Below are 23,547 nucleotides of genomic sequence, written 5' to 3'. Positions count from 1 at the left end.
AAACTATTTGAAGGTGTGACATCAATGATCAGAAAGTCTATAAGAGCTTTCTTCTAAACAGTTATGGTGAGTACATTTCCCCTTGTAACCATGACCTTAATAAAGATGTATGTCACCAGGAGATGAGACTGTGTGGGGGGGGGTGGGGAGACCTGTGAAGTTACTCATTGATATAAAATTTGTGATTAATAAATTTTTGCATACTTCTCCTAAACCCTTTCGCATATTCTATCCAAAGATACATTGAAAAAATATTAGTTGTTTCAGTTGGAGAGTCTCTCACATGATGCAGAAAACAGGTCCAGTATGTCAAATATCCTATTGTTTAAATCATTTACAAGAGGACTATATTCATAATTCATTTGTTATTGGTGTGGTAATATTAAGGGAGAAAGAACAGAGGGAGGAGGGAAGAAGGGAGAGAAGGAATGAAAGAAGGAAGGAAGGAAAAAAGAAAAGAAGGAAAGAAAAAAGAAAAGAAGGAAAATTAGGAAAGTAGGTAGCAAAATTCTGAAATTATGGATATCCAGAAGTAATATTAGCTTGGTAGATTTACTGACAAACCCTTGTCTCCTTTCTTTCTTACCTTCTCACATATTTTTATAATAAGCCCTCCTTAAATGAGGTAGTCTGAACACAGTTCTTGTCCTTGCAAGCTAAAAAAAAGCTAATTAACAGAGATGCAAAAGCTCCGCAGTACGTTAAAACACAAAAATATTGAAATTTATTGAAATGCATTTAATTTAGACTATAGAAATGCTAAGAACCTTTTTTTAAAATTTATTTATTTCAAATATGTTCGACGTTGGAGTCTAAGTATAAATTACTTAAAAACAATATAAAGCCAATATATATTTTATTATGTACCAATATAATGTTTACTATGTACCATGTATATATATTTATATATGTGTATATACATATGTACATATACATTTATACATATATTTAATTTTTGAAAGGAGTCTATGATATAGATAAGATGGTTAGCATCATCGCTATTATATAGATAAGAAAACTGAGTCACAGAGAACAGAGAGGTTAAGGAACTTTCCCAAGGTCACACTTGTAGTCATGATGGATCCTGGATTATATCCAGGCAGTCCAGTACCATGCTCTTAACCACTGCTATGTACTGACCTTCTTCACTTATTTTATTTTAAAGAAAATTTTAAAGAATCTAGAAAAAAATCCTGCCTTAGAATACTTGTAGAAATGGAAATTTTTATGACTCTCGTTGCCACAGGAATAAGCAACAGATTAAGAAATCTTCTGAAGAGTGAATGAAGAACTTCTCTCTTTCACTGCATTATCATATATAGATTAGACATAGGAACAAGAAAGTCATTCCAGCTTCATGGTAGCAGCCAAGAAAAATTGTCCTCAGGACTAGATGCCAACAGCATGCCCTTTAATATTTGGACAGGATGCAAAGGCCCAGCTGTTCTGTCAGCCTTCCTTATACAGTTTGTTGACAAAGAAGAGGCCCAGTTAATTTTCCAAATATGCAATATAAACTGAAACTGATTCACCTGCAAATACCTGAATTACTTCTAGGAATGAAGAAATAATAATACTGAAATAATAAATTTTTCATAGGCTCATAACACATTGAAATCTTTCCAAAAATGGAATTTCTCAGGAAAATAAATAAGGCAATAACCTACTCCTGTTTTTCAGAACTACTTTCAGATTGGCCAGAGCTCAAAGATTGCATCCAGATTGCTGAATCACAAAAGGGAAGATGTATGGAGAAAATAAGAAATGTCTAATATTAAGGGAATGTAAGGATGAAGATAGAGGGAGAGGAGCAGCTGGGATGACTTAAAAACAAAGATAAGTTGCATTTTTAAGTAAAATTTGAAGTTCAGAAGCTGCAGAACTTGGTACATTCATTGTGGGAATAATAGGAGCATCAATGAGTCTCCTCTTGTGGCTTCTTTTAGGTTTACTCGGACCTTCCCACTTTGATCCCAACTTTTTTACTGTGGAATTTTTATTCTATGTATATAAATTAAGAAAATCAAATTAAAACAACACTAAACTTTCTTTGGGATATTATTCTTGAGTTAGTGTTATCATTTTTTAATTTTAGTAAAATTATTTTCATTGGACTATACTGTTTTCTGCATAAATCTGAGAATAAAAATGCTTTACATATCAGCTTCATCTACACCACATTTTAACAATTATTGCTTCTGTGCTTATACATTTAGTTTTGCAATCATTTTTTCTACTAAGTCTAATTAAATTGGGTCAAATTTTCTGTAACTCTATTTTATTGAGACAATTTTATTCTTTAATAAATTTTCAGTTCTTAGCAAGTGTCATAATTTGCAATTTCAGCCACTATGGATTTTAATATTTTTAAATAATTTTTTTCTAGATTATTTTTACTGTTTTCCATTTTATCAGCAGCATAAGTTTTATAAAACGTATTTCACCATTTCAGTTTACTTATGGTCTTATCAATCTATTGCTTCATTCTGTGAAGTTCATATGCTATTTTTATTTGTTCTTCAGGGTCAAAATTGTAGAGTCAAAACATCCTTGAGGACTAAAGAGTTAAGGATGACAGGACCAAAAGACAAGATAGAAATGATGGGAGACTTTATAAGCTCCACATTGTTCTTTACTTTCCCGTATATAGTCGTGTTAGCAGGATTTTTTTTTCTGTAATACAAATACTTAAAATATGTAACTTTGTCTACCAAATGAGACTTCTTTTCCAACACAGTGTTTGTGTTTAATACCAATCCATATTTTGAACCAGTCAGGTTAAATATATGACAATAAGAATTGGCAATTTATGAATAAAAACATCCTGAATATTCTGTTAAATTAAATTTAACAGAATTAAATTTTTACATCATAGATACACAGCCTAACTATACTATCTTATATCTAACCCCTTTTTTCACTCCTACAAGCTTTTTCTTTGCTCATTGTTTGTAATTTTAGTGCCCTTTGAAAGTCTCAATTTCTGTTCCTGCTACTAAATTAGCTATGAAAGCTGTATCTGCTGACTCGAGAACATGAATTCATACAGCACCTACAAACATTTGTTTTTCGAGGTTTTCTATGAATATAATGACTAGGAGTAAGGAAAGTACATGTGACCTCGTTCATCACATTCTTAGAACAAATGCTTCCTCCACTGCAATTATGTCATCGTGAAATCATGTTCCACATTCTAAAATAAACTCATTGCCATATGAATTTTTATCTGACAGATATTTTTGTAGTTGTCTTTTTTAACAGCCTCCTTAGAAGTCTTTTAAATTTCTCACAATACCAAAACAAAAATTTCTTTTTTTTGTCTTATCCACATGAATACTTCAAGCGTGAATGTTCAGCAGTCACTACTCTTATCGTGCATCACACACATACTTGAATTTCACACACACACACATACACACACAAACACATTTTTAGCTAAATCATCTAAAATGTACATTTTTTGACTTCCAAGAAAAGTCAAAGAGAGTTTTCCACGATATCACGGTTCGGGACTCACCTGTGGACGTGGATGTCCTGTGACCAGACAGGTCAATTCCAGGGTTTCTCCTTCCCGTATAGTGTAGACCCTTTCTGAATAGCGCTCCTCCTCAATGTTACAGGCCAAGCCTGAATGCACAATACGAACCGTGGGGGGAGCTGTCGAGTCAGGAAGAAGAGAGACAAGACACATAAAAAGATAAGCAAACTGTCTTCCCCTGATCATCATGGTTGTTACAGCAATTCTTATTAGACTTTACCACTGTCAGATCCATCAGTCTTAACACTTTGAACATCCCCAAGGGATTAAAGATTTTGCCAGACAGAAAACTTCAAGTTTACCTTACAGTCACCAACACAGTATGAAAATGGCAAAGGGGAATAGGGTAATGGGGAAAAATTGGTGATTCAGGAAATCACCATCATTACAAGACCAATGATAAAACTTGATTGTTAAAATGTGATAGTTCCCTTCCTTTCTGAAATCTAAAATTTAATATAGTAAGGGATGTTGTCCAAAAACTAGGTAGTGAAAAAGAAAGACCATCAGAAAGGAAAAAGGAATGCGAATTAAAGACATTGCCATTTTTCTATTAATTTTATAAGTCCTGTGGTGTAACTAGGGAGCTAAAGAATAGGAAAATTTGGTTATCAGGAATTGAACACCAACTTAAGTTTTCAATATTTATAGACTCCTGTATTAATATGAGCAAAAGATAATCACTGAATTAAGCCACTGATGAAGGCCATAAATCACTGATCTCTAAGTGTAAAATTCTGATTCAAGATAGACTTCTCATGAAACTGTGCAAATTCCATAATATAATTTTCTCCGACTTCAGTGCCACATGGGCCTATAAAACTTGACTAGCATCCATTGACTTACACATCATTGGAAACCCACTGTATGCAAAAATTCTTTTGGTAATGAGAAATACTTAGATAATAAGATATGCTTCCTGTCATCAAGGAGATTACTGTGACTAGCTTCAAACTGGAGATCATCCCCATTTGTGAATTCAGCATTTTTGTTTGTAATACATTTGAAGTGGAGGCAAAAAGTTTGTTTTAATTAAAGGCAAGAGGAAAATCTATATCTACATGTAAGAACAATGATCTCAAGAATTTCCTGATAGCAATCTCAGCCTGAACAGCAGTATTGTCAGCAGAGGCTATAGTTGCTTAAAAATTAATATGGGCATATTTGGAATTTTTTATTTCACATTTAAAAGACTATGAATCCTATAAAATTTGCAGACAAATTCGGTGATTTTATGGAGGAAATAAAATGATTATAAGTCCAACTTACAGGAAACTTTCTTTTGGGAAAATCTGTGTTGTGAAAGTAAAAAAACAATAGTTTCCAATATCTAATACTGTTTTACATAACAAAAATCTATAGAACACTCAGAGAGTTTAAGAACTGAAAAGGGCATATTTTGTTATTGTTCTTAATTTCAAATTGAAAGATAGAAAAGCCTACTTGTGGATAATAAAACAACCAGTTATTTCCATTTTTTTTTTTTCTGGATATCCAAGCAGTACTGTTCTTCAACCCTCAAATTCAGGATCCCACTCTCCAATACCCAGTATCAAACCACATGTAAAACACTGCCAGCAGCTGGATAAGAATGAATAATATATTTAGAAAAGTAGTTCTTACATTCAGTATGCATAATAAACTCCCCAGGAACTTGTTTAAAACATAGATGTCAGGTATAAACAGAGACTGTTATGTCTGCAGAAAACCCCTGGAATCTGCCTTTTTTACAGAACATCCCAGGTGATGACAATGACAGTGCTACTCAGACCAGATCATTAGAAATGATTTTCTAATGGCTTTTATAAATATTTGTTTATTAAAGGAAAATACACCATGGGATAAAATGTCTTTTTCTTTAATTTTTTTCAAGCAACTAAACATCATGTTATGCATCTTCTCACTGGTTTAAAAAATTAAATAAACCAAACAATTTTTTAAGTTTGTTTAAAAACTTAAACAAACCAAATAATTTTTTGGTCTATAAAACCAATTTATCAAAAATTTTCTACCATGTCTTCGGACTCTGTCTAGACACTGTAATAATTTGCCTAGTTTTAAGACATTAGAAATCATCTGTAGTGTTTATCTGGGTATTCTGATATATTTCACACAAGGTTTCCTACAAATCATTTCCTATAGTGATCAAATTTAAACTTCAATTTAGACAAGTAATACTAGAAAGCTACTTATTTTAAAATATCTGTCATACAACTGTATACATATTATGGAGGTGAACAAATTGAATGCAATCAATAAACAATTGCAAAATATAAATAGAAAATTGTTAAGTAAAAAAATAGAGATTCATTACCTTGAAATATATTTCTTTGCCAAATTTAGCCTAACAAGTGACAGCCCACATGTTTATTAATACATCTAATTACACAGTAACATGAAATCTTTTCCAGATTTACACTTACTTTTGTTTTAATTTCAAATCAACGAATAGTATTGTTATTTTTAAGACACACTTATTATGCAAGTAAGTAACTTCATTTAAAACATTTAAATTATACAGTAAGCACACTGTGTTCATCTACAAGGGTAAATTTTCTGCTATTTTCTTCTGTATTTTAACACATTTTGGAAAAAGTAATTGCCTACATATTGTAGTCATTATGAACCTATCACCTATCTTATAGGAGGGTGGAATATTCTACCAAATTATAAATGTTAAAGATGTATTTTTCCTAGTATGCATTAAAATATATGATCAGTACTTTAGAATCTCAATGATAAAGGGAAAATTTTGGAAGCTTCCTTTAACTCTTTTGGTCTGCAGAAAGCTCAACTGAAAAGGTCTTAGAATTCATCCAGGTCAATTCTCTTATTTCCAAATTAGGGAAGGAAAGCCCAAGGACATCAGATGACCTGGATACAGGCTTGCAGCTAGTTGTGGCCTAAATGAGACCAGGACCACTGGTCCTAGGCTCTTTTTACTACTTCATGCTATTAAAACTATGCCTGGCATAGTCAAAGTAGGGTTAAATAACTCCTAAACTAGACCCAGACTACACTAGGGGAATAAAAAAGATTGAGAAACCGTTCATGAAGTTAAAGCACCATAACTAGATAAGCAATATAAACAGTATAATTGTTCCAAACTTAACCAGTGTGACATTGTCCCAATTCACCATCCGGTCTCCAGTCCCCATCAAATCCATGAAATCTTACAATTTCCCAAATAATATATTGTAACTTCTTTTTTATCATGTTGTATTCCTGCCTAAGAATCTATAATGTCTCTCTATGACATTTCACAGAGTCCAAATCACCCCACATGGCATTTAGGTGCCCTGTAAATGGGCCTCATACTGATTATCCAACCCCAAATCCCACTTCTCTGTAACATCAGCCCAACATCAGTGGGAAGATAAAGAGCACTGAGAATTCAAGTGTCTTTGATCATGATGTTTCTTATCTAGAATTCCCACATTGATCTTTGGACCAATGTTGCTGAAAACTTCGTGGATTACTTAGCAATGATTCTCTTCTCTTTTTTCCAGGAAATCTCTATTTCCCAGTGATTCTCCTTTTTCTTAACACTTTAACTTGATAGGAAACACTTCATTACAAGGATGAACGTCATTTTCAACATTTATTCCACATCACATAATTCATAGCACAGAGTAGGTATTTAATAATTAATTTATAATTTTAATCATATATCACTATAAGGACTCTAACCTGTTTTAGCAAAAATATTAACCATTATGGCACTGAATTTGCCTACTTTAAATATATATGCAATTTGCAGTACTATATCTGAAACAAGACATGTTTTATCCTCTGCCTTGTTAGAGAAAACCTCAATTCGTCATCCTGAAATTGGACTAAGGGTTATGATCCCCTTTGCCCTGTAGAGTCAGCAATGACTTAAAATGTTAAAATATTGCAAGAGATTCATATTCATCCAAATTTGCTTGCAGTAAACCAAATCCCATTACATAAAATCTTTCTAACACTAATCATATCAACTCCCTTAATTTGAATAAACTGGCTGTGGGTTCAAGAGGTCAGCCTAAAAGGGCAAAAGAGAGACATTCTTTTATCTTGTTAGAGTATATCCAAAGTCAAACCAAATTCTCACTGTATTCTGTTGGAGAAAGAACACAAATTCTTTCTTATTCTCCAAAGGCAACAGCAAGAGCATTTTTAAGCCTTTTATATCATATACAGATTTTCAAACTTATATTTATTGAGCAACTGCTATAGATCAGGCACGAGGCTATGAGTTGAGGATATGAAGATTAACGCTATGAGCTGTGCCCTCTATGGATTTACAGCCTATTGGGTCTGTCCAATTTTTATATATATATATATATATATATATATATATATATGTATATATATATGTAAATAATACAAAAATAATAAAATAATTACAGTTGAGAACAATAGATATTCTAACAGAAGGAAGTGAAAAGACCATCACAGGACAAAGCAGAAGCTGACTAAATCTGCCTGGCGGATTCCAACAGGTTTCATGAAGGCAGTGACATTTAACGTAGGTTTGGAAAGATGCATGTGGTGAAAGGAATTCCAGAGAAGGGAAATAGTGTGTTCAAAGGCATGTCTGTAAGAGACTGCCTGCAGTGTTTAGGAAATAACTATATGAACATGTGGTCCACATAGTTTATAATATACTCCAAACCTTGACACCAGTGTCACTCTCTCAATTTGCCATGATGTCTCCAGACATGAGACTATATAGCCCTGCACATGGAAATGATGGGAGAAACCTACTTGAGAGTTCTTGTTAGACAGGACTTGAGGATTGACTGATGTGGGAGTGAGGGAGCAGGAATTAAGATGACAGTGAAGTTTATATTTTGGTTAAATAGGTGAAAGATAAATTTTTAAATAGAAAATACTCTATTGATCACTATGGACTCCACATTATTCACAGTTGGGAGAGACTTAAGATGAGGGGCTCTGAGCCCAAATCACGGAGGGCTTTGTTAGAGTGAGGACTTAGATGTGAAGTGCTTTTGAGAGAGAAGCTTTTTCCATGTTTTCTGAAGGACATGCTATTATTAGCCAGTAATAAGTTTGGTATTAGGAGTTTTCTCTCTTGTAAGAACCCCAAGCAAGAGCATTGTACTTTGGTAAATCCTTCAAATTTCTGGTCCAACTATTCTTTGGGAATTCAAGTTGCCAGTAAAATCTCACCACTATGCTACACTAGGTCAAGGTAATTTACGTTCTTGGTGCAGTTCACAGATCCCCTGGGACAGCTAATGTGGAGACAGGGAGCTCACAGAACCTCTGTTAGAAGCTCCAGTGAAGACATCAGTGAGTCACCCTGCACCATCATCTCTCACACACTCTAGATTCTGTTCAGAGACAGAGACTCAGAGACAGATAGATAGAATGTCTCACACCTCTCTACTCTCATGTGGCCAGAGATAACAGAACTAACACTATTGCTTACACCATTCTCTTAGCAGGATCAGTTTTGCTTGTAAAGCAAACAAAACAATAATCAAATTTCCTTCTATTTTTCTATTGGTTTAAGTGATTACTTGACTTGATAAAATATTTATCAGTTTTCTGTGACATCCTACATTTATCTAATTAACATTGTCAATAATTGGTCTCTTCTGTTTATTTCACAATTCCAATGTAGCACATGTGAACAGTACTTCTAAAGCATGGTGTCTTCCATTCTTATTTTCTCTCTTTCCTACCTGAGTTACTAGTTTAAAATACTACATAAGTCGTATCCTCCCTCCCTTTTTCACAATAATCTCCCATTGGGATTTTTAAATTAAGTATTGTGTTTACAGATATAGTCTATAATTATCTCTCTTCTTGTTGACAACTCTTTTGCCTAATGTCTTTTGCCTTGGGCTCATTATATTACATATTTTAATATCAAAAACTCAGATAGGGAAGGGGAGGATATGAAGATTTGGGAGAGTAGGTAAAATTTTAGATTTAGATGCTGATGTTGAGCTGTCCAACAACTGAAAAGTTGTTGCTGCATATAAAATTTAGAGCTTTTAAATGCTAGTCGATGGTTGACAGCAATAGAATAGACGAAATCTCTAAAACAGAGCATGCAGAGTGAGAAATTAAGAGGATAATGATAGAACTGCAAGGAATGTGAATTCTTGATAGAGAATTGTTGTCCATAAGTTTATGAATACAGAGAAGCCAAGAAAAGAGACTCAGAGGTAGAAGGAAAACAAAGAAAATGTAGTGCTTTAAAAGTTACACAAAGAGATGCTCAAGAATGGTGAACTGTCCAAAACTGTCACTTACAACAGAGTTGTCAATTAGGAGGAGGATAGATAAAAGGTCATTGCCAATGATAGTTAGGTGGGCATTGGTGAATTTCAAGTGAGATTTGGCTGTAGAACAACAGGGGCAAAAGATGAAGGAGGTGAGTTTTGAGAAAAAGAGAAGTCTTAGCAGGTCAAACCAAGCTTCAGGAAAAAAGTAAAACTGCTTCTGAGGTTTACCCACACGTAAAAAGAAATGATAAGTATAAAACAATAAGTATAAAACAGACTATTTTAACAATATTATACCACCATCTCAGGATTGCAAAGACTAATTATTTGCATGATAAGAAACAAACCATGTTTGTATTTCCAACATAAACTGTAACTTTTACCAATACTATACTATTTTTCTACTATCCTTCAACATTCTTTTAAAATTAATTTTCCCTAAAACCTTTCTTTCTTTTTTCTTATCTTTTTGTTCTTTTACTCTTTTACAAGTTTAACTCTGCTAACTTCTGTACCAAATATGCAGAAATCTCTCAAAATGGTCTAATCTCTTCTGTAAAAAAAAAAAAAAAAAAAAAATCAAGGTTAATCCTCACAGAACATAAATATGCTTAATCTCGCCCGTATTAAAGAATGGAGACAAAGCAACATTTATCCTCCCATCAACAGGCCTCCTCTTGCCTTTCCTTCACAGCGTAGTGAGTAGAAATAATGGTACCCACTCTATGTCATACTTCCACACCTGCTTTGCAATCCTCAGGCCACAGCAGTCTGGCATCTGCCCTACCATTTGTATTTATAAAAGAATAAGGCAGGAATATAGAAGATCACTTCGCTTAACTGCTAATTTTTTGTCATTATTTTGATCTCTTACATCTCCTTCAGTCTTAGTTTACCAGACTTCATTTCTATGCAACTATGAGGATCTTTTGAAATTATACACTTATTCTACACTTCAAAACAATAAAAAAAATTATTACATACCACTATTATTCTTACAACCATGAATATAATCACATATCGAAACATGCAGATAGCAGAATGTTCAATTTATATGTTCATTCCAACAATTTCCTCAAAAAATAGTTAAAATCCTCTGTCATTGTCATTTAATAATCCCAAATAGGACAATATCTTGATACGCAATTTACAGATTATTTTTAATCCGCTTTTATCTCATTTGAGTGTTTGATTCCATTGGTTATTTTGAATTAACTATAATTTCAGCATCAATGTGAATTTATTTCCCTACCTCTTTCCCCTCATCCCTCATACTTGGTTAATACTGTACTCCTGTCCACTGGAGGGAAATACATTTTTATCTTTAATTTGATGAGTTATAAAATGAAAGTACTAAGATCATACTGATATTCTGGATTTAATCAAAAGAAGATAATATCTACCTCAGTATGACTTTGGTGAAAGGCTCTAAATATGAAAGGTTTTGAATATTTTGTATTATTTCCTCAGCACATGTTGAGCAGCACTGTTATAAATTAATTGAGCTGCCCTGAGAGACTCTGCAAAGCACAAAGTAAGGTAAGAAAATTAAACCCTGAAGCCCCTGGTTTTAGAAAGCAGCTATTAATTTTTCCTAAATAACAGAGGTTGATATGATTTTTTTTAGGTTAGTGTTAGCCAAGCATTTAAAGCAAAGAGCTTAAATTGCTTAAATTTTTAATTTAAACGGAAGTTATCTGTTATATGCAATAGATACTATTTAAGATGGAAGAACGTTTGTCACTAAAGAAAATGACATTAAATAACAACGTAATTATGTTCATGAAATTTTAAAGTTAAACAAAAAAGCCATAATGCAATTTAAATTTTAAAATTAAAAACAATGATAAAAGCAATAATGTTTTTGTGTAAAAGAATTACCTTGTAATGTCATCTTTTAACATTCTCGAGTCAAGGTACTAACTTTACAAAAATCTGAATACATAACAGCAAAAAATTAACCTGAATTATCTTCCACAAAATGACATATGTGTCCTATGCTTCTTAAATGAAACAATATACAATTTTTAAACATTACTAAATTAAGGTTTTTACATTAACAACTTCAGATTTCATCAGAAATACATTTTTGTTGTTTTCATTTAAAAACATCACCTATTAATTCCTAAGGCTAAAACTTCAAAGACCCTAGTATGTTTTATAGATTTAAAAAAATATAAATTTCACTGAATCTAAGGTTCTTAACATTCTTTTCAAATGCAGCATTTGACAACCTCTGACACGCATGCTGGAAAGGAACCATGGGCCCCAAAGTCTGACATATACATCTGCATCTCTGCATGGATGTTCCTACCCCAAGCCCTTCACTATGTTCTTCCCAGTATTTTCCAGGAGAAACATATGAAAGCAATATTTGAAAGGCTATCAAATATTTCATTAATCTCATATTTTGCTCACAAAGGACGTGACTGAACTAAGCTGTGTGCTATCACTTAAAGGTAAATATTGTGGTAAACTGTGCTTTCCCCAAGTAGGTAGAAACGTGAGATTCTATACACAAGTTTCTTTTTCCTTATTGGATCCAATGACACATCCTGAATTGTCTCCATCTAAAAGTTGAATCATGTTTCTATCTAATCAGTAAATTTTAAGAGGAAAAACAAAACAAACAAAAAAACTACTCCAGAAATTTTGGCAGCTAGGCTATAGACTGTCAATACAAAAAAAAAAAAAAAAAAAAAAAAAACTGACATAAACACAAGGGAGTCGCCTCTTTTATGGTACCATTCTTTATGTGCCTTGAGTCATGATGGAAGCAGAGTAAAGGATGCAGAGAAACTATTATAATGCTACAAGAGGGGGCAGCCTTTAAAACCTTTGATTAGGTTTTCCCCCTTTAAAACCTTTGATTAGGTTTTCCCCCTCTAAATCAAACTTGTGAAATGGCTTCCTCTTACTAATGTCTAAAGCTATATATCATGTGGTCAGTGAACCCTCCAAAGTTCTTGGAACCAAATCTTCCTGATTCTCATGAATTATCACGGCATCTTATGAGATCAGGACTCCTGAACCCACAGGTACTAATTACATCAAGTTTAAATCCTCTGGACTGAAATGTATACCTAAATGTACTCACCCTTCTCTAGAATTAAGAGTTTCTCAGCTTTCTTGGAAAGAACTACAAAGCCCCAGCAAATACTAACTAAAATGAAATTAGTGTCATCATTGTGCTCCAACCTTAATCACAAATTGGGTATTTAGAGACAGCTATTATTTCTTCCAGTCTAGCTAATCAACAAAACAAATGAGATTTACTACAGAATATGCCAAAAATGAAAACTTCAATTTGCTTCTCCAAGAAGCAAATGGCAGGCAGAGGATTTTGAGGATCTGGCCTGCCAATTTCTCCATTGTTTCTCTCCGTTGAGAAATCACTGCTGCTGCTTGTGACTACCACAAGAAGGACAAGATCCTCAGCATGTCACAAAAATGCCTTTCAAACCCCAGAATAGAGGAATCAGTGTGATAATGACACAAACCCAGAGTCCCCTTCAGAACTGGGCAGAAGAGCAATTATCACAAAGCAAGAATGATTCGGACTCCACCAGGCAACACTCATAGACTAAAAACTTAGCAAACACTGGGAACCTGTGCAAAGCTTGTTATTTGTGACAACCTCTAGTTCTATCTAAAACCATAAAAAGTATATTTTTAATTTCCATTTGAAAAAATAAGACATCCGCAGTGAAGGTTAGTGAATATTCAAAGTTTAGTTTCATCTACAGTTGTCTTATTCTAGAAAAAAATTGTGTTATATATATTAGTTCTCATTTTGCCATGCTGCATCCTCATTTTAAAAAGGACAGACATTCCTTTGTCTTTAGAATTTAGGGGGAAAGAACAAAATACAAAAAAAGAATTATCAATCATTTATAGTCCCAGAGACAAAGAATATTTTCATTAAATTACTTACTACCATAAGAGTTCAAAGTAAAAACATTTTTCTAAACCATGAAATGTGAAACAGAAGCACTTATTGGTAAATATCATCACTCAACCTCTAATTTTTTATTTAGGCTTGACAATTTCAAAGAAATATACTCAGGAGCTGAGGAACTGCTCAGATCTGTTCAAACAATTTAGTTTCCATCTGTCTGAGGATGAAGTTTTGAAACTGTCCCTGTAAGTATTTCAGCGGTTCACCTCTGTGGCAATGTGACACAGCATTCCCCAGGAAGGCTCTTAGACCTGCCATCTCCCAGGTCCCCTACCATCAGGTCCCAGGGGCTGGACCTCCCACTCTCCTGCTCAATCACCTGTACTCCTTCAGTTTGCCAGCGAGCAAGACTCTGTTCTCAACATTAAATAATTTTCACATTCTCCTAAATGAACTCATAAATACCCTTTCTAAGAAATGTCATAATTGTTATTAATGTTAGGATTTGTTAATAAAACAAACAATATGAGAAATCTGCAGTGTCACAAAATCTTAAAAGCTTCAGAGTAGTAGCAAAACAAATGGGTGATCCACAACACTTAACAAGTACACAAGATTTTTTAATTGAATTTTTTGCCCTTAACCTTTTTCTATTACAAACTTCTAATTAATGGTATTTCCTTGACTTTTTTGAGCAAACAAGGAATACATTAAAATATATAAATCACTGCATGTGGCCATAGCCCATTACGTTAAATACAAAATTGATATGCTTAAATTCTCACAGCACCGTTCACCTAACTTCAAATGTTATGCTTGAAATTCTTCTAGTCTTCTCTGCAGAACTGATAAGATATCTATTCGATGTTAGTCCAAATAAGCTATTCAGATTTTAAGGTGTCGGGATTGTAACACAGCTGAGTCAGTGCCTTTCAAAATACACTTCCAAAGACAAGTGGCCTATAAACATGTTCAATGTTGTTCAATCTACCTAATTTTTAAAGAAATTTAAACCGAGAGGAGCATCAACATGGCGGAAGAGTAAGACACGGAGATCACCTTCCTCCTCACAGATACATCAGAAATACATCTACATGTGAAACTGCTCCTATAGAACACCTCCTGAACGCTGGCAGAAGACCTCAGACAGCCCAAAAGGCAAGAAACTCCCCACGTACCTGGGTAGGGCAAAAGAAAAAAGAAAAAACAGAGACAAAGAATAGGGACGGGACCTGCACCAGTGGGAGGGAGCTGTGAAGCAGGAAAGGTTTCCAAACACTAGGAAGCCTCTTCACTGGCGGGGATGGGGTGTGGCAGAGGGGGAAGCTTCGGAGCCGCGGAGGAGAGCACAGCAACAGAGGTGCGGAGGGCAAAGCGGAGAGATTCCCACACAGAGGATCGGTGCCGACCAGCACTCACCAGCCCAAGAGGCTTGTCTGTTCACCCGCCGGGGTGGGCGGGGGCTGAGAACTGAGGCTCGGGCTTCGGAGATCAGACCCCAAGGAGAGGACAGGGTTGGAGGCGTGAACACAGCCTGAAGGGGGCTAGTGTGGCACAGCTAGCTGGGAGGGATCCGGGAAAAGGTCTGGAACTGCCAAAGAGGCAAGAGACTTTTTCTTCCCTCTTTGTTTCCTAGTGCGCGAGGAGAGGGGATTAAGAGAGCAGCTTAAAGGAGCTCCAGAGATGGGCACGAGCCACAGCTATCAGCACGGACCCCAGAGATGGGCATGAGACGCGAAAGCTGCTGCTGCAGCCTCCAAGAAGCCTGTGTGCAAGCACAGGTCACTATCCACACCCCACCTCCTGGGAGCCTGTGCAGCTCGCCACTGCCAGGGTCCCGTGATCCAGGGACAACCTCCCCAGGAGAACGCACGGCGCGCCTCAGGCTGGTGCAATGTCCTGCTGGCCTCTGCCACCACAGGCTTGCCCCGTACACCATGCCCCTCCCTCCCCATGGCCTGAGTGAGCCAAAGCCCCCGAATCAGCTGCTCCTTTAAGCCTGTCTTGTCTGAGCGGAAAAACAGATGCCCTCAGGCGACCTACATGCAGAGGCGGGTCCAAATCCAAAGCTGACCCCCGGGAGCCATCCAAACAAAGAAGAGAAAGGGAAATATCTCCCAGCAACCTCAGGAGCAGTGGATTAAAGTTCCACAATCAACTTGATGTAGCCTGCATCTGTGGAATACCTGAATAGACAACAAATCATCGCAAATTGAGGAGGTGGACTTTGGGAGCAAAGATATATTATTTTTTCCCCTTTTTCTCTTTTTGTGAGTGTGTATGTGTATGCTTCTGTGTGTGATTTTCTCTATATAGCTTTGCTTTCACCTTTGTCCTAGGGTTCTGTCCATCCGTTTTTTTGTTTGTTTGTTTTGTTTTTACTATTTAAATTTTTTTCCTTATAATTATTTTTTATTTTAATAACTTTATTTTATTTTACTTTATTCTATTTTATCCTCTTTCTTTCTTTCTATTTTTTCTCCCTTATATTCTGAGCCATGTGGAGGACAGGCTATTGATGCTACAGCCAGTCATCAGGGCTGTGCCTCTGAGGTGGAAGAGCCAACGTCAGGACACTGGTCCACAAGAGACCTCCCAGCTCCATGTAATATCAAACGGTGAAAATCTCCAAGAGATCTCCAGCTCAATACCAAGACCCAGCTTCGCTCAGCATCCAGCAAGCGACAGTGCTGGACACCCTATGCCAAACAACTAGCCAGACAGGAACACAGCCCCACCCATTAGCAGAGAGGCTGCCTAAAATCATAATAAGGCCACGGACAACCCAAAACACACCACCAGACATGGACCTGACCATCAGAAAGACAAGATCCAGCCTCATCCACCAGAACACAGGCACTAATCCCCTCCACCAGGAAGACTACACAACCCACTGAACCAACCTTAGCCACTGGGGACAGACACCAAAAACAACGGGAACTACAAACCTGCAGCCCTCAAAAAGGAGACCCAAAACACAGTAAGCTAAGCAAAATGAGAAGACAGAAAAACACACAGCAGATGAAGGAGCAAGGTAAAAACCCACCAGACCTAATAAATGAAGAGGAAATAGGCAGTCTACCTGAAAAAGAATTCAGAATGATAGTAAAGATGATCCAAAATCTTGGAAATAGAATAGAGAAAATACAAGAAACGTTTAACAAGGACCTAGAAGAACTAAAAAGCAAACAAACAATGATGAACAACACAATAAATGAAATTAAAAATTCTCTAGAAGGGATCAATAGCAAAATAACTGAGGCAGAAGAACGGATAAGTGACCTGGAAGATAAAACAGTGGAAATAACTACTGCAGAGCAGAAGAAAGAAAAGAAAATGAAAAGAATTGAGGACAGTCTCAGAGACCTCTGGGACAATATTAAATGCACCAAATTCGAATTATAGAGGTCGCAGAAGAAGAGGAGAAAAAGAAAGGGACTGAGAAAATATTTGAAGAGATAATAGTTGAAAATTTCCCTAATACGGGAAAGGAAATAGTTAATCAAGTCCAGGAAGCACAGAGAGTCCCATTCAGGATAAATCCAAGGAGAAACACGCCAAGACACATATTACTCAAACTATCAAAAATTAAATACAAAGAAAACATATTAAAAGCAGCAAGGGAAAAACAACAAATAACACACAAGGGAATCCCCAAAAGGTTAACAGCTGATCTTTCAGAAGAAACTCTGCAAGCCAGAAGGGAGTGGCAGGACATATTTAAAGTGATGAAGAGGAAAAACCTACAACCAAGATTACTCTACCCAGCAAGAATCTCACTCAGATTTGATGGAGAAATTAAAGCCTTTACAGACAAGCAAAAGCTGAGAGAGTTCAGCACCACCAAACCAGCTATACAACAAATGCTAAAGGACTTCTCTAGGCAGGAAACACAAGAGAAGAAAAAGACCTACAATAACAAATGCAAAACAATTAAGAAAATGGGAATAGGAACATACGTATCGATAATTACCTTAAATGTAAATGGATTAAATGCTCCCACCAAAAGACACAGACTTGCTGAATAGATACAAAAACAAGACCTATATATATGCTGTCTACAAGAGACCCACTTCAGACCTAGGGACACGTACAGACTGAAACTGAGGGGATGGAAAAAGATATTCCATGCAAATGGAAATCAAAAGAAAGCTGGAGTAGCAATTCTCATATCAGACAAAATAGACTTTAAAATAAAGACTATTACAAGAGACAAAGAAGAACACTACCTAATGATCAAGGGGTCGATCCAAGAAGAAGTTTTAACAATTGTAAATATTTATACACCCAACATAGGAGCACCTCAATACATAAGGCAAATACTAACAGCCATAAAACGGGAAATTAACAGTAACACAATCATAGTAGGGGACTTTAATACCCCACTTTCACCAATGGACAGATCATAAAAAATGAAAATAAATAAGGAAACACAAGCTTTAAATGATACATTAAACAATTAGACTTAATTGATATTTATAGGACATTGATATTTATAGGACATTCCATCCAAAAACAACAGAATACACATTCTTCTCAAGTGGTCAGGGAACATTATCCAGGATAGATCATATTTAGGGTCACAAATCAAGCCTTGGTAAATTGAAGAAAATTGAAAACATATCAAGTATCTTTTCGGACCACAACGCTATGAGAATAGGTATCAATTACAGGAAAAGATCTGGAAAAAATACAAACACATGGAGGTTAAACAATACACTACTTAATAACCAAGTGATGACTGAAGAAATCAAAGAGGAAATCAAAAAATACCTAGAAACAAATGACAATGGAGACACAGCAACCCAAAACCTACGGGATGCAGCAAAAGCAGTTCTAAGAGAGAAGTTTATAGCAATACAATCCTACTTTAAGAAACAGGAAACATCTCAAATAAACAACTTAACATTGCACCTAAAGCAATTAGAGAGAGAAGAACAAAACAAACCCCAAAGTTAACAGAAGGAAACAAATCATAAAGATCAGATCAGAAATAAATGAAAAAGAAATGAAGGAAACGATAGCAAACATCAATAAAATTAAAAGCTAGTTCTTTGAGAAGATAAACAAAATTGATAAACCATTAGCCAGACTCATCAAGAAAAAAAGGGAGGAGACTCATCAATAGAATTAGAAATGAAAAAGGAGAAGTAACAACTGACACTGCAGAAATACAAAGGATTATGAGAGATTACTACAAACAATTCTATGCCAATAAAATGGACAACCTGGAAGAAATGGACAAATTCTTAGAAACGTGCAATCTGCCGAGTCTGAACCAGGAAGAAATAGAAAATATGAAACGACCAATCACAAGCACTGAAATTGAAACTGTGATTAAAAATCTTCCAACACACAAAAGCCCAGGAGCAGATGGCTTCACAGGCAAGTTCTATCAAACATTTAGAGAAGAACTAACACCTATCCTTTTCTACGAGGCCACCATCACCCTGATACCAAAACCAGACAAAGATGTCACAAAGAAAGAAAACTACAGGCCAATATCACTGATGAACATAGATGCAAAAATCCTCAGTAAAATACTAGGAAACAGAATCCAACAGCACATTAAAAGGATCATACACCATGATCAAGTGGGGTTTATTCCAGGAATACAAGGATTCTTCAATATATGAAAATCAATCAGTGTGGTACACCATATTAACAAATTGAAGGAGAAAAACCATATGATAATCTCAATCGAGGCAGAGAAAGCTTTCGACAGAATTCAACAAGCATTTGTGATGAAAACCCTGCAGAAAGTAGGCATAGAGGGAACTTTCCTCAGCATAATAAAGGCCATATATGACAAACCGACAGCCACATCGTCCTCAATGTGAAAAATTGAGACCATTACCACTAAGATCAGGAACAAGACAAGGTTGCCCACTCTCACCACTCTTATTCAACATAGTTTTGGAAGTTTTAGCCACAGCAATCAGCAAAGAAAAAGAAATAAAAGGAATCCAAATTGGAAAAGAAGAAGTAAAGCTGCCACTGTTTGCAGATGACATGATACTATACATAGAGAATCCTAAAGATGCTTCCAGAAAACTACTAGAGCTAATCAATGAATTTGGTAAAGTAGCAGGATACAAAATTAATGCACAGAAATCTCTGGCATTCCTATACACTGATGATGAGAAATCTGAAACTGAAATTAAGAAAACACTCCCATTTACCATTGCAACAAAAAGAAAAAAATATCTAGGAATAAACCTACCTAAGGACCTGTATGCAGAAAATTATAAGACACTAATGAAAGAAATTAAAGATGGGGCTTCCCTGGTGGCGCAGTGGTTGAGTGTCTGCCTGCCGATGCAGGGGATATGGGTTCGTGCCCCAGTCTGGGCGTATCCCACATGCTGCAGAGCGGCTGGGCCTGTGAGTCATGGCCGCTGGGCCTGCACGCCCAGAGCCCTTGCTCCGCAACGGGAAAGACCACAACAGTGAGAGGCAGGCGTACCGCAAAAAAATAAATAAATTTAAAAAAAAAAGAAATTAAAGATTATACAAACAAATGGAGAGATATACCATATTCTTGGATTGGAAGAAACAACATTGTGAAAATGACTCTATTACACAAAGCAATCTACAGATTTAATGCAATACCTATCAAACTACCATTGGCATTTTTCACAGAACTAGAACAAAAAATTTCACAATTTGTATGGAAACACAAAAGACCTCGAATAGCCAAAGCAATCTTGAGAACGAAAAGTGGAGCTGGAGTAATCAGTCTCCCTGACTTCAGACTATACTACAAAGCTACAGTAATCCAGACAGTATGGTATTGGCACCAAAACAGAAATATAGATCAATGGAACAGGACAGAAAGCCCAGAGATAAACTCACACACATATGGTCACCTTATCTTTGATAAAGGAGGCAAGAATATACAGTGGAGAAAAGACAGCCTCTTCAATAAGTGGTGCTGGGAAAACTGGACAGCTACATGTGAAAGTATGAGATTAGAACCCTCCCTAACACCATACCCCAAAATAAGCTCAAAATTGATTGAAGTCCTAAATGTAAGGCCAGACACTATCAAACTCTTAGAGGAAAACATAAGCAGAACACTCTATGACATAAATCACAGCAAGATCCTTTTTGACCCACCTCCTAGAGAAATGGAAATAAAAACAAAAATAAATGGGACCTAATGAAACTTAAAAGCTTTTGCACAGCAAAGGAAACCATAAACAAGACCCAAAGACAACCCTCAGAATGGGAGAAAATAGTTGCAAATGAAGCAACTGACAAAGGATTAATCTCCAAAATTTGCAAGCAGCTCATGCAGCTCAATATCAAAAAAACAAACAACCCAATCCAAAAATGGGCAGAATAACTAAATAGACATTTCTCCAAAGAAGATATACAGATTGCCAACAAACACATGAAAGAATGCTCAACATCATTAATCATTAGGAAAATGCAAATCAAAACTACAATGAGATATCTCACAGCGGTCAGAATGGCCATCATTAAAAATCTACAAACAATAAATGCTGGAGAGGGTATGGAGAAAAGGGAACACTCTTGCACTGCTGGTGGGAATGTAAATTGATACAGCCACTATGGAGAACAGTATGGAGGTTCCTTAAAAAACTACAAATAGAACTACCATACAACCCAGCAATCCCACTACTGGGCATATACCCTGAGAAAACCATAATTCAAAAAGAGTCATGTACCAAAATGTTCGTTGCAGCTCTATTTACAATAGCCAGGACATGTAAGCAACGTAATTGTCCATCAACAGATGAATGGATAAAGAAGATGTGGCACATATATACAATGTAATATTACTCCACCATAAAAAGAAACGAAATTGAGTTATTTGTAGTGAGGTGAATGGACCTAGAGTCTGTCAAACAGAGTGAAGTAAGTCAGAAAGAGAAAAACAAATACCATATGCTAACACATATATATGGAATCTAAGAAAAAAAAACAAAAAAAAAGGCCATGTAGAACCTAGGGACAAGACTGAATAAAGACACAGACTTAATAGAGAAGGGACTTGAGTATACAGGGAGGGGGAAGGGTAAGCTGTGACAAAGTGAGAGAGTTGCATGGACATATATACACTACCAAACGTAAAACAGCTAGTGGGAAGCAGCCGCATAACACAGGGAGATCAGCTCGGTGCTTTGTGACCACCCAGAGGGGTGGGATAGGGAGTGTAGGAGGGAAGGAAGGAGACGCAAGAGGGAAGAGATATGGGAATATATGTATATGTATAACTGATTCACTTTGTTATAAAGCAGAAACTAACACACCATTGTAAAGCAATTATACTCCAATAAAGATGTTAAAAAATGTAAACCATTAAAGTATTTGTTTTTGCAAAAGATATTGATAAAAATAAAAAATAAATAAATGAAACCTAATGTTGGAGTAAGCTTGAGGCATTATATACTTCCATATTTGTTAGATGGGAATCAGTACACTTTTTGGAGGAAGCAGTTTGCCAATTTAGATTCCAAATGTAAAATATATATAACATTTGGGCTACTCTAAAAAAAACTGACTAATGAGACAAATTGCCAAAACGTACAGAAGCAAATATTTCCACTACAATATTTATAAGGGAAAACCTGGAAACAATAGCATATATGGAAAACTAATAAGCTATTAAAGATAGGTATGTAGCTATAAATTTATTTATATACAAAAATGTTGATGTCATTGATTTTTAAAAATAAAGTTTGAGAAGAATGTGGATCACATAAAGTGCTGTGGTTATAAGCAAGGTCTCTGAATTGAGGTTCCCAGGTTCAAATTCCCACTGTGACATTTACTGTATGACACTGAGCAAATGATCTTTCTGTGCCTCTGTTTTAGTATCTGTAAAACTGATTAAAAATCAAACCTCTCTCAAAGGATCTAGTGACAATGTGATAAATAATGCTTATTAGTAGAATGTTCATCTCATCAAAAGCTGGCAGCAAGTGTAAGCCATTAATATTTTCAAATTCAAATGTAAAGTTTTTACATGTACAAATCAGACATACATATAAGGAGATCTCTATAAAGATGTTCTCTGAAATCTTTTCTAAAAGATAATTTAGAGGTAATCACACAAGAGGGAAAACATATGATCAAGTATAACCATTAAAGTAATCTTAACTTTTTTTAATGATTGATAAAAGTATAGAACCAACGTAAATATCAAACAATAAAGTACCGGATTAATAACAGATTACCCTACAACCAGTATAAAATGATGCAATCTATGCTTATTGACATGGAAAGAAATCCATAATTACTGCTAAGAATAACATGTATGTTATGACCCTGTTCACGTACTATGTGCAACTGTGTGTCTAGAGACATGTCTAGAAGGATGCTGACCAGAATGCTAACAATCGTGGTTCTTGGGGCAGTAAGTTTTCTGATATCTTTGTTTTTTCTTAATGTTATCTCTATTTCCAAATCTTTACAGTAAGCACTTTTTCCCCCCAGAACTACTAAAATGATCTTGTAGTTCATCTCTAAGATTTGGAGCCAAACTCTACCTCTCTGACAGTAATATTTTCTCTACTTCCACTTGACAGTTGCACAATTCTCTTAATCTCACTGGATAAAGGAAACACTTGTCTATCTGGACCCATCAGGTTTTTCCCCATAAACTTCAGGGCATTTTTAAAAAATTGATTTAGAATACTCTGATTTTTCTTAAATTATGTTTCTGGACTTCAGCAATTCTATCCTCTTCTTTGCTCTGCCAATTTTGTCTGCAGTATAACCACCACCTCTGTTTGCAACTTTGAAGGTTGACTTTTTCACGTATTGTGTAATTCTAAGCAACTGTCTTAGCAAAGTCTCAGTAAGCATCCTTGGTATTGAAATCCAGTATCATCACTGAA

At 35.6% G+C, this 23,547-nt stretch overlaps 1 protein-coding gene across 4 annotated transcripts in view; it reads right to left on the bottom strand.

Moving 5' to 3' along the window:
* The window catches only part of MDGA2 (MAM domain containing glycosylphosphatidylinositol anchor 2), an 819,485-nt gene that overhangs the window by 475,481 nt on the left and 320,457 nt on the right, over positions 1-23,547 (bottom strand). For 3 of the 4 annotated variants that reach the window (XM_059056743.2, XM_067028497.1, XM_067028498.1), the window contains one exon: positions 3,518-3,657. In XM_059056743.2, coding sequence (XP_058912726.1) covers positions 3,518-3,657 — 140 coding nt within the window. Of the gene's footprint in view, positions 1-3,517; positions 3,658-23,547 lie in introns of those variants that run through there. The other variant, XM_067028499.1, reaches the window with a different exon arrangement.

This window comes from Kogia breviceps, chromosome 3, assembly GCF_026419965.1.
Source record: "Kogia breviceps isolate mKogBre1 chromosome 3, mKogBre1 haplotype 1, whole genome shotgun sequence".
Taxonomy (NCBI): domain Eukaryota; kingdom Metazoa; phylum Chordata; class Mammalia; order Artiodactyla; family Physeteridae; genus Kogia; species Kogia breviceps.
The sequence above is the reverse complement of the archived record's forward strand: the minus strand, read 5'-3'. Positions and strand labels throughout refer to the sequence as shown.